The sequence below is a fragment of the Leopardus geoffroyi genome, chromosome E2 (assembly GCF_018350155.1).
Source record: "Leopardus geoffroyi isolate Oge1 chromosome E2, O.geoffroyi_Oge1_pat1.0, whole genome shotgun sequence".
Lineage (NCBI taxonomy): Eukaryota > Metazoa > Chordata > Mammalia > Carnivora > Felidae > Leopardus > Leopardus geoffroyi.
Window position 1 is genome coordinate 25568491 of NC_059335.1, and position 12753 is coordinate 25581243.

Sequence of the window (12753 nt, forward strand, 5' to 3'; positions counted from 1 at the left end):
CCCTGGAGATAGCTGTTAACATTTTAGTAAATTTCTTTCTAGTCATATTTGCATGAATATTTAAAGGCCTATGAAACGGAAGGCGAAATTGTTTTCAACCATCAGAGAAAGAGAGCACCTTTTTAACTGTCCTGGTAACCACGGCATATTAACATTACTTTTCTGTAAAAAAGAGGGAGGCTTTGCTGATTATACTGGGGGGAAAAGGTGTGCTCATTTAAATTCCATTTCACTATTATTTATTTATTTATTAAACTTTTTCTGAGTATACCTGACACACAATGTTACATTAGTTTCAGGGGTACAACACAGTGACTCAGCCACTGTATACCTCATGTTATGCTTGCCACAAGTGCAGTTCATTCCACTGATTCTTTTTTTTTAAATTTTTTTTTTTTTTCCAACGTTTATTTATTTTTGGGACAGAGAGAGACAGAGCATGAATGGGGGAGGGGCAGAGAGAGAGGGAGACACAGAATCGGAAACAGGCTCCAGGCTCTGAGCCATCAGCCCAGAGCCCACGCGGGGCTCGAACTCACGGACCGCGAGATCGTGACCTGGCTGAAGTCGGACGCTTAACCGACTGCGCCACCCAGGCGCCCCTCATTCCACTGATTCTTAATCAAACTCATCATTTATCATATTTTTTCATATGTTAGCCACATATGTTTTTTCTGTAAATTCACTATGTTCTGTTTTTCCAGTGGGAGTTTTTGGTGACTTGTATCAGTATGCATAAACCCTTCTTATATTAATGATATTAGTTATTTGAGTCTTTCATAAATATTTTTCCCCAGATTTAAAAACAATTTAAATTTCATTTATGATGTTTTTTATGTGCAAAAATTAAAAATTTATTTGTAGCCAATTCTGTTGAGCTTTTCCCCCTTATGTAGTTATTTAGTTATTTATTTACAAACCAAACTAAACCAAACCAAACCAAACCAAAAATGGGGTTAGGAGACATAAATGTCCTGATAGGCACTGAATTTTTTTTTTTTAATATACTTTATGGTCAAATTGGCTTGCATACAACACCCAGTGCTCATCCCAACAAGTGCCCTCCTCAACGCCCATCACCCATTTTCCCCTCTCCCCACTCCCCCATGTACTCTCAGTTGGTTCTCTGTATTTAAGACCCTCTTAAAAAGACATGGGATGAATTTTTTAAATAATCACAGTATTTTACAAGGATATACTGTGATATATTAACTCTGGAATTTAATACATTTGGTATCAGAATTTATTATTTTTCTGCATGGTAAACTGGCTTTTCAAATTAGACTGGAGGAAACCAGTGCCTTGAGGGCCTTTCATTGTCACCTGGCAACTGCAGACAGAATCATAGGAATCCTTGGCAATAGTTCACAAAGTTAAAAGGGAGTAGTACTTCATTCACTCTTCTGTGATCTTGTACAGGTTTAAGACCCTGTTATCTGTTGGCTGTGCTTTTGTCTACTGGTGCATATACACATTTGCCCATCTCAGAGCATGATTCTCCAGTGGCTTAATCTAAATAGGCACAAAATGAGATAAAGGCGTTTTCATATTTCACTGTACTGATCAGCTAGCGGTGTCGATAAATTTGTTCCCTGTGCCATCTAACATTAAAAGGGGCTTTCTTTAACTCATTAGCTTTCATTATCTCATCTACATTTTCTTGGTCAAACATGGTGAAGTGAAAGTGAGATGAAGTGGATGGCAATTAGACTCCAAACATGAAGGAGACCTCTGAACTCACATCTTCATAAATGTCAAAGAAGGTGGCAACCATGGCATCTCTGATTTGATTTAGGTCCATCAGCTCCCAGTAGACTTTAAACATACGATGTGCCCCTTCACAGCTTGCATTATTACATGGAACATTCTCCAGTAAAAAGGCCTGTTGATTGCTGTAAGATAAAGGAAAGGCATTTAGTTAATATAACACACCATTGCTGTGTCGCATCAGCTGTGCTGTATGTCCTAGAATCAAAGATATGATAAATGGTATATAGTGAAATGATATGAAAAAAGCTCCACATTTTATTATTTTACTGTGTCATAAAAAACTGAAATTGTTGGCTATACTTTGTGAGCCTTTGACAAAAATCCTGAGGCTAAATTGGTTGCAAGCCTCTCTCCTCTTATGTGGAGTTTCCAGGTCCATCCCTCTTTCTTCCCTTGCTAATCCATAGCCATTGACCATGTGGTTCCATTTCTGAGTTCCTGGACACTGCCATTATCCCTTCTGATGTGTATAACTCCCCAAATGAATATTTGCATTTTAAATGGAACCACCTGATATCCCCAAGTCTTGTAAAACCCAAAGCAGTGAACCTACAATGATAGAATTTCCACTTCCAGACAGGCAGTAGGGTGGATATTGCTTAGGTCCTTTCAGACAAAAGAAGCACTGTACTTTGTACGGTTATGAAATCTTCCCTTTTATATGTGACTCTATAGGCGAAGTGGTTTTGAGCTTAGATTCTGGAGCCAGATTATGTGGATTCAAATTCTGACTGTCATTTAGCTGTTACTAACCTTGAGTAAATTAGTTAATCTCCTGAAGACTCCTATCCTTATTTGTAAACTGAGCAATGAGTACTTATATTAGGGGTGCCTGGGTGGCTCAGTAGGTTAAGCATCTGACTCTTGGTTTCAGCTCAGGTCATGATCTCATGGTTCATGAAACTGAGCCTCATGTCAGACTCTGCTAATAGCATGAAGCCTGCTTGGGATTCTGTCTTTCTCTCCCTCTCTCTCTCTGCTGCTCCCCTGCTCACACTCTCTCCCTCTCTCTCAAAAATAAATAAACTTTAAAAGAGTCAAGAATTATAAAAAGAGTTGTTATATTATAGGATTGTTATAAAAATAAAATGAAATACTGAATGCAAAATACTTAGAACAATTCTTGTTATCCAGTTAGATCTCAGTGAAAGTGTTTATGTTATCACCATTCTTATTTCTATAGTGCAATACCATGCCATGCAAAAATATTTCCTTTAGAAATAGAAGTAACTTTTGCAGTGTGATTTTATGTGATGGTTCCTATTATAGGCATTTCCCAATGTATATAGTTCTTTACTTCCCTCTACTTATACAAAAAGTAATAGGCTAAAGGTATTAAATTTTACTAGTGCTCAATTTTCTCTAATAGTTATTTTCAATAAAACTAAAAAGATATTTCCTTTTTTCCATATGAAAATACAACTTTGGGTATTAGCCTGAATCTGGACACTTTGGAAAAGAAAAAAAAATGAGGAAAATTTCTTTCTGTTCAACACAGTAAGGGAACCTATGTACAAAATATTCAATTTGTATACTGTACTAAATATATAATTGACTTCAAATTATTCTAGATAAAAAATTCCAACACAAATAGTTTAGAATAATTCTTTAACAAAGGAAAAAAACCCTCCCAGGTTGTAACAATTACCTGGAAAGCAATGAGGTGACTTTGCTCAAGACCTAACATATAACAGAAGGAATAATCATTTCTTCTTTGTCTCCTGTGTAGTAAGTGATTTTTAAATTATAATTTGTAATATTCTCCCCAGGTAATTTATCCATCGTACCTTTTTAGCCATGTAATTTTACTAGATATTTCACGGAAATGAAGACTATTCTATTTTGTTATTAAGGGATCATATTAAAACATGAGGACATGTGATAAAGGTAGCATTTCTACAATCTTCTGTAACCAAAGTATCATACTGGTCAACCTTTTGAGTGACTGTGCTGCACTAATTTCCTGTTTCAAAGTGAATGCATGGATTTCATTATTATAACTCTGGCTGCAACTTCAAATACACAACATAATCTACAACATTGTACAATTTAAAATGTTATTTTAATTTTTGTTATGAGTTTGTGAAGAGTATAAATGCCATGTACCTTGGTTCTTGTCTCAATGCTCACTAACTACCTTGGTTTTGCAGTATTGAACTTGGGGTCTGTAAAATTTCAGTCCTTTAAAGTTTTACTGAACCTACAGGCACAGTCCAACATCTCACTTTTATAAATAAAATTTCATTTAAGCACAGGAAGGAAAAACCTTGATCCATTTGGGTTTGAAATCTATGAGAAGAAATGATCTTGCTTATTTAGAGTCTGTCTCTTGATGTGTTCTTGTCAATTACAACACATGTATCTTTTTAAAAACTGTTTTTTCAAAACTATTACAAAGTTATTGCTAAATTCAAGTAACAGAGACATTTAAAAAACAAAATTCTTCCTTTCTAGGGATAACCATTGTTACTAATTTGGTATGCATGTTTCCAAACCTTCTAGGAACGTACAAATATGTAAGTATATATATCCTTAAAAAAACCTATTTAGGTTCTACTATACAGATTCTTTATGCAACTGATTTCTTTATGTCCCATAATACAGCATACACAGGGAGAAAGGGATATAGTCTGAATGAGGACTTCTAATATCTATTTTGAAAAGACCCCTCAGAGAAGTTGTACTAGTTTATATCTCCCAGCAGTAGCCCATCAAATTGCCTGTTTTTCCACATGTGCATTCTTTCCAATGGCTACTCCACAATATGGCTAAGCCATCATTCATTCATTTTAACACCCTGCTATTGATAAGTAGTCTTCAATTGTTTTCCGTTACAGCATATCACTCATTCACACACCTATAAATATGTTATTCTCCCTTGGGAATTTGTACATAAATTTCCAAATGATAGTTATGTGGTCAAACAATATGCATATTTTAAATATCCATAGGTTAAGTGAAATGATCCTCTAAAAAATGCACCAATTTGTACTTCTAGTGTATGGGTATATCACTCTTCATATTTTGCCAATGTTAGTGTTATTGCTTCCTATGCTTGCCAGGTGGGTAGCTTAAAAATCTCATTCTCCAGATTATAAGAGAAGCTGAGTATTACTTTCATATATATCAGCTATTTGTGCTTCTTCTGGGAACTGGCACTTTAATATATTTTTTTTTAATTATTGATTTTCAGGACATCTCTCAATGTTAGGGACCCTAACAACTTACCTGTTACTCTGACATCCTTGTTTGTAACGTAAGGGTAAAAACAGTATATTAATTCAAAAGGTTGTTTAAAGGATTAAATTAAAAAGTACAGAATAAATAGTTCAGTGTAGTACCTGGAACACAGCACAGCACACATTCAACATATGCTGTTATTATTATTGCTGTACGTGCTGTAATTATTACTGATATGTTATAAACGTTTTGCCCCAGCCTTTTATTTTGTTTTAAAAATTTATGGTGTTCTTCACTGAAAGGTTTATAATATTACAGTCATTTATGTCAATATTTTTCTTCATGGCACTGTAAGAAATGTTAAAGTCCATTGTGCAGATGGAAAATGAAACCAGATGAATATTACATTTATACAAAGCAGTGAAAATGTTAAATATATAGGCAAATAAATATTTTTTATTATTTAAATCTCTTTAAAGATAACAGATAATTAAACAACACAGTGTGACATGAATGATGTAAGTAGATGTAAAACATGTGAAACAACAGCACCAAGGTCAGAAGGGGAGAAATGAAAATGTGCTATATTGTGTGGTTTTTCAACTGTATGAGAAGTGGTATGATATTGTTTGGAGAGAGACTGGGATAAGTTAAAGATGCATCCACTAAAATGACAAGATAAAGTTAATAATTTAACAAAAAAGACAAAATGGACTCATAAAAAATGCTCATCTAATTCAAATGAAGGCAGAAAAGGGAAAAGGCAACACTGTTGGTGCGAGTGGAAAATCCGCTATGACAAATGGTATGGAGGCTCCTCGAAAAACTAAACACAGAACTACCATATGATGCAGCAATCCCACTTACATACTGAAAGGATCTAAAATCAGAATCTCAAAGAGATATCTGAACTCCCATGTTTGCCACAGCAGTATTTACAGTAGCTAAAATATGAAAACAATCTCAATGTCCATCAGTTGATGAATGGAGAGAATGGGGTGGTGTGTGTGTGTGTGTGTGCTGGAAAATTACTCAGACTTAAAAAAGAAAGAAATCCTGACATTTGAAACAACATGGGTGAACCTGGGGGACATTACACTAAGTGAAATAAGCCAGGCACAGGAAGACAAATACTGTATGATTTCACATGTAGAATCTAAAAACACTGAACTCTTAGAAACAGAAAGCAGCATGGTAGTTGCCAGCAGCCAAGGAGTAGGGGGAAATGGGAGATGTTGGTCAAAGAAAATAAATTTTCAGTTATAGGATGATTAAGTTCAGGGGATCTAATGTATAGCATGGTGATGATAGTTAACAGTACTGTACTGTATACTGAAAACTGTTATGAGAGTAAAGCTTTAATGTTCTCACTATAACAACAAGGATAAGAAAATGGTAATTACCTGAGATGAAGAATGTTAACTAATCTTAATGTAGTAAACATTTTGCAATATACATGTGTGTTTATCATCATATTTGCACATCTTAAATTTATACAATGTAATATGTAAACTATATGTCATCAGGCTGGAAAAAAAGAAAAGAGCAATCAGCAACGGTGACATTCAAAAATATTTGGAAGTTAAATGCTACTAAAAATCTATTGGTAAAAGAAGGGATCAAAAGGGAAATTACAAAGTACTTTGAATTGGACAAAAATGAAGACACACATATCAAGATTTGTAGTATGTCATTAAAACAGTATTTAGAGGGAAATTTATAACATTAGATACTTCACTAGGAAAGAAGAAAAGTCTCAAATGAATGACCTCAGTTTCTTTCTTAAGACAGTGGAACTAGAAGAGCAAATGAATAGTGAAATAAGACAGGAAATAATGACACAGAGAAAAGCAATTAAGTAGAAAACAACAACAGTACAGAAAATCAATGAAACCAAAAGACGGTTTTTTGTGAAGAATAACTTTGATAAACTTGATAACTTGATAAACCTCCAAATGAAATGGAAGAAGACACAAAATACAACTATCCTGAATAAGAGAGATAACACCAGTACAGAGTTTACTGGTATTAAAAGATAATAAAGAAATGTCACGAAAAACTTGTACCAATATAATTGACAAATCAGATGATTATCACAAGGGTGAGTACAGTACAATATTTTGAGAGACAGAGACCATATTCACCTAACTTAAACATTATAGTACATTATAATTCTATTTTATTATTAGTTATTATTGTTAATCGACTATGCTTAATTTACAAATTAAACTTTCTCATAGTTCTATATATATAGGAAAAAATAGTATATATAGGGCTCAGTACTATCAGCAGTTTCAGGTATCCATTGGGGGGTCTTGGAACATACTTCTCATGGAGAAGGGGTGAGAGGTGCTGTAATATCAAACAAAATTTCAGCAGACTCTTTTTTTTTTTGCAAAAATTGAAAAACAGCCTAAAATACAATAGAAAATGCCAAGGATCTAAAATAGCTAAAATAAGTTTGAAAAAGAGTAAAGTTGGAGGACTTACACTGTCTGAATTTACTACTCATATAAAACGACAGTGAAAGAGGTTTGGTTCTGTTGCAAAGAGGAACATCAGAACAGAATAGAATGAAGAAATATACCCACTGATATACATATGGCCAACTGGCTTTCATCGAAGTACAAAAGCAATTGAGTAGAAAAAGGAATTCTTTCCTCTTTCTTTCTTTTTAGTTTCAAGAGAGAAACAGAGTACGAGTGGGGGAGGGGCACAGAAAGAGGGAGACACAGAATCTGAAGCAGGCTCCAGGTTCCAGAGTGCGACATAGGGCTCGAACCCATGGATCGTGAGATCATGACCTGAGCCGAAGTCGGATGCTTAACCAACTGAGCCACCCAGATGCTCCTCTTCTTTGTTTTCTTTTCTTTCCCTTTCCTTTCTTTCTTTTTGGAATTCTTTTCAATAAATGGTGCTGGAACAGTTTACAAAAAAAGAAACTTGGATCCATACAGAAATATTAACTCAAAATGGATCACAGACCTAAATATAAAATGTTGGACTATAAAAAAATACTACAAGAAGGCACACGAGCAAATCTTTGTGACTGAGTTAGGTAAAGATTTCTTTCTTAGATATGACACTAAAAACCAGAGCCCATGTATGAATTTTTAAAAAGTTAAGCACTTCTTGCCCTTTAAAAGACACTGTTCAGAGAACAAAGGGATAAGCTAGAGATGAAAGAAAATATTTGCAAATAATAGTAATAAAGGATTTGTATACAAAGAGCTTTCAAAACTCAGCTGAGAAAACAAATATCCTGGGGCACCTGTATGGCTTGTTGGTTAAGGGTCCGACTCTTGATTTTGGCTCAGCTCATGATCCTAAGGTTGTGGGATTAAGCTCCATGGTCAGTGTGGAGCCTGCTTAAGATTCTCTCTCTCTCCCTCTGCCCCTCTCCCCAGCTCTCATGCATACATTCTTTGTCTATAAAAGAGAGAGAGAGAGAGAGAGAGAGAGAACGAACAAATGTCTCAAATAAAAGGCAAAAGACCTGAACAGAGACTTTACCAAATTTCTATGAAAAGCAAATAATTATATGAAAATATGTTAAATAATCATCAGTTATTAGAGAAACTGAAATTAATACTACAAAGAACTACACTACAAACAAAATAGCTGAAATTAAAAAGACTGACCATACCAATGTAGAAAATGTGAACCAAAAAATTAAATGTGCACCTTCCAAAAGACCAAACATTCCATTCCTTGACATTTGCCCAAGACAAATAAAAGCTTGCATGACTTTTATAAGAGTGATCATAGTAGACTATTTTTAACAAACAGACCTGGTAAGAACCCAATGTCCAGCAACATGTAAATGGATATAATAAGCAAATTGTGATATACCTGTACAATGGAATACTCCTCAGCTATAAGCAACAATGAACTAAGATACATGTAACAGCATGGATGAATCTCAATATTATAATGCAGAGTGAGAGAACCCAGACATAAAAGAGCATAAAATCCACGATTTCACTGATACAAAATAGTAGAAAATGCAATCTAATCTACAGAGATGAAAAGAAGATTGGTGGTTGCCTGTGGGATGAGGGAAGGGTAGAAGGAGTGGAAGGGTAGCTTACCAAGGGTTAAAAAGAAACATATGGGTTGTGTATATGTTCTTCATCTTGACTGTAGTATTATTTTCATAGGTGGTATATGTCAAAACTTATCAATGTACACACTTTAAAGACATGCACTTTACTTTGTGAATTAAACCTCAATGAAGCTTTTAAAAAATGTTACTCCTTCATGACAAAAAACGAAACACAAGCAAGAAAAGAAAAACTAATCTTGGCATCATTCAAACGAAAAACATTTGTGCCTCAAATGATACCATCAAGAAAGTGAAAAGATGATTCACAGGCCGAGAGCCAATTTTTGCAAATCACGTATCTAACAAAAGGGACTTGTATTTAGAAGATACAGAGAATTTTTAAAATTTATTTATTTATTTATTTATTTATTTGGAGAGAGAAAGAGAGAGAGAAAGCATGAGTGAGGGAGGGGCAAAGAGAGTAGGATAGAGACAATCCTGAGCAGACCCTGTGCTGTCAGTGCAGAGCCCAGCATAGGGTTTGATACAGTTGGATGCTTAAGTGACTGAGCCACCAGGTGCCCCAAGAATTCTTGTATCTCAATGATACAAAAGCAAATACCTATATTGTAAATGTGGGCAAAGTATCTAAATGGACGATTATTGTCTGGGTGGCTTTGATTTCAGCTCAGGTCATGATCTTATGGTTTGTGAGACTGTGCCTCTTGTAGGTCTCTGGGCTGACAGTGTGGAGCCCAGGTAGGGATTCTTTCTCTCTTCCCTCTCTCACAAAATAAATAAATATTAAAATAAATAAATAAATGGACAACTATCAAAGGAAGATATACAAACGGCCAAGAAGCACATGAAAAGCTCAAAATCATTAGTCATCGGGAAACTGCAAACCACAATGACATGATATTTCATACTCATTAGGATAGCTATAATAAAAAAGACAAATGCTGGTGAGGCTGTGGAGAAGCTTGAACCCTCATACACAGCTGGGGGAAAAGTAAAATGGTGCTGCTGCTTTGGAAAACATTCTGGTAGTTCCTCAAATGGTTAAACACAGAGCTCCATTCCACTTCCAGGTATGTCTCAAGAGAAATGAAAACATGTCTGCACAAAAACTTATATATGAATGTTGATAGTAGTATTATTCATAATAGCCAAAAAGTAGAGACAACTCATATGTCACATTCACTAGATGAATGAATAAAATGTGGTAAATCCATACAATGGAATATATTCAACAACAGAAAGAAATGAAATACTGGTATGAAAAACATGCTACCGAATGGATGAACCTGGACCCATTATTCCAAGTCAAACAAGCCAGTCATAGAATATCATGTATTATTTGATTGCATTTACATGAAATGACCAGAATAGGTAAAACTAGAGAGAGAGAGAGAGAGAGAGAGAGAGAGAGAGAAAGAGAGACAGAGTAGATGAGTGGTTTCCTAGGGCTGGCGAGATTGGAGACTGACTAAGGTACGTGGGGCTTCTTTTCAGGGTAATGAAAATGTTCTAATAGTGATTGTGGTGATGGATACGCAACTCTAAATATACTAAAAGCCACTGAATATAGAGGTAATGGGTGAATTGTATAGTGTGTGAATTCTATCTCAATAAAACTTATGTTAATAAAAAAACCCAGAATAGCAGAAAATTTTAACCCATTAAAAAATCCATGGGAAACGTTTAAAAGACATAAACATGTAAAATGCACATATCAAATGCCTTTTCTCTGAATAGGCTGGTATTTGCACATCTAGCATGCAGCCTTTTGAGTCTGGTTTTAATTTCTCTTTCAAGTCTATAAAATTGGTGGTGTTTCTTGATACATTACCACTTGACAAAGTTTGGTTTATTCTAGGTTGTTAATATGCTGTGTGCATCTGTCTTATTTCTCATTAAGAAAGGTAGCTGATGGATCATTTAACTTGAAGTTTGATTTTCTCCCTGGCTGCTCTTAGAGCTTGTGTGTCCACTTTAGTCATTTCTATCGCCAGTGAGTTCTGCTCTTCTAGATTGTCCTTAACTCTCTTCCTCTTAATTCCCCAATTTCATTATCAGCGTAGGCTCATATGGAAGGAAAAGACCTTCAATTTGAGGGTATGTCTATCTTTCTGTGTAAACCTTAAGAAAGGCAGCTCTACACACAGAAGAAATACAAATTAAGAAACACAAATATGTCCATTAGGCATACTCTAAAAATAAAATAATTCTTTTATTTTTGAATTGCTGCTCTGAAACCATGCTGCCAGCTACTGGTAAATGCAGAATCCTTGGCTAAGCTAATATAACAAAGTAAAACTTCCATTTTGAAATACTAAAAATTATTGAAGTCTTTCTGTAATACAGACTTACAACTGGAGATATTCAAAAGAGATGATAAATTTGATATCCAGAACAAAGTTCACGTGGGCTCTGGGTAAAAGCAATACATTTATTCCCCAAACAGCATCTAGGATGTAAGATTCAGTGGGCACAGAAAATGTTTCTTGAATGAAAGGAGGAAGCAAGCATGTTTTTGTACAGCAAGGCCAACTGAAAGGCAAAACTTAACAGGATATAAAACTTACTGCTAACCGTTCCTGTTAAATTATTGGTTAGAAAAGATTTTGCCATGTTTTAATATATCTTTATTCAAAGATGTACTTTATACTGGCCAACTTGGTAGCCGCTACAGCATCTTCTTTCTAGTTATTATTAGATGTAATTTTTTATTATGAAAAATGAAATATAAAATGGATCATTTTATTTGTTAGTTGGGTGAGACCAAAAACAGGATATTCAGACTTTAAGAATGAGAAATTCATGGATATAACACAATTTATAAAGTACATATGCAAAAGGAACAAGGATATGTTAGGAAATTATACCAGTTCTGGTTTAGATGTAGGGGAAAGGGAAAGAGGAAATGAGGAAAGAGGGAAATGAAGGACGACCTCCACATTTCTGATTTGAATAATGTAAGTGATGGTACCACCACCTGAGATAAACAGTACACTATGAACAGGTTTCGGGGAGAGAAGATACTTTCAGGTTTGGGATGCCATAGGTACAGCTTTCAGGAGAAGATCTATTAGGCACTAATATACACAGGTATAAGGCCTAGATAAAGGGATTTAAAAGTCTTAAGCTTATAAGTGGCATTTAGAATAGCCAAAGTAGGTGATGAACAGGCAGGAGAACAAAGGGCTGAGAATGCAACCCCAAGAAACACCAGTAGTTACAGTGGCCCAGATGAAAAGGGGTTCTCAGAAGAGATGGTATAGGAGCAGTTAGAGAGGGTACAGAGAGGACCAGAAGAATTTTAGGAGTAAATCATCAACAACCAACAATAGGCAAGAATCTGGTGACATAAAGACTAAGTGCTCACTGGATTTGTCAATTAGAAGTCATTGGGGCTGAATGAGATATTTAGTAGAGTCGAGTGGGTTGACGCTAAAATGACAGGTGAATCTGAAGTGATTATAGTAGAGATTTTCCAGAGTCACAAATTTTTTTTTTTAAATTCTGGAGAGACTTGCAATTACTTAAAGAATGAAGGAAAGAGGGTGGAATGAGAAGATTCTGAAGACAAAGGATGCAAAGATCCAGAGGATCCAGACGGAATTGAAATGGAGATGGCATCACAGAGGGACAGAGAAATCGATGAGGAAACTGTTACAGTAATTCTAGGTAGGGACAAAGTGACTTGATCCAGGGAGGTGGCAGTGATGATGGAAAAGAAAGGTAATTTAACTTTT

General features: G+C 35.2%; 1 protein-coding gene across 2 annotated transcripts in view; it reads right to left on the minus strand.

The window, feature by feature from the left end:
- Positions 1-12753, minus strand: part of ITFG1 (integrin alpha FG-GAP repeat containing 1) — a 347243-nt gene that overhangs the window by 125895 nt on the left and 208595 nt on the right. For both annotated transcript variants that reach the window (XM_045442649.1, XM_045442650.1), the window contains one exon: positions 1742-1892. In XM_045442649.1, coding sequence (XP_045298605.1) covers positions 1742-1892 — 151 coding nt within the window. The remainder of the gene's footprint in view (positions 1-1741; positions 1893-12753) is intronic.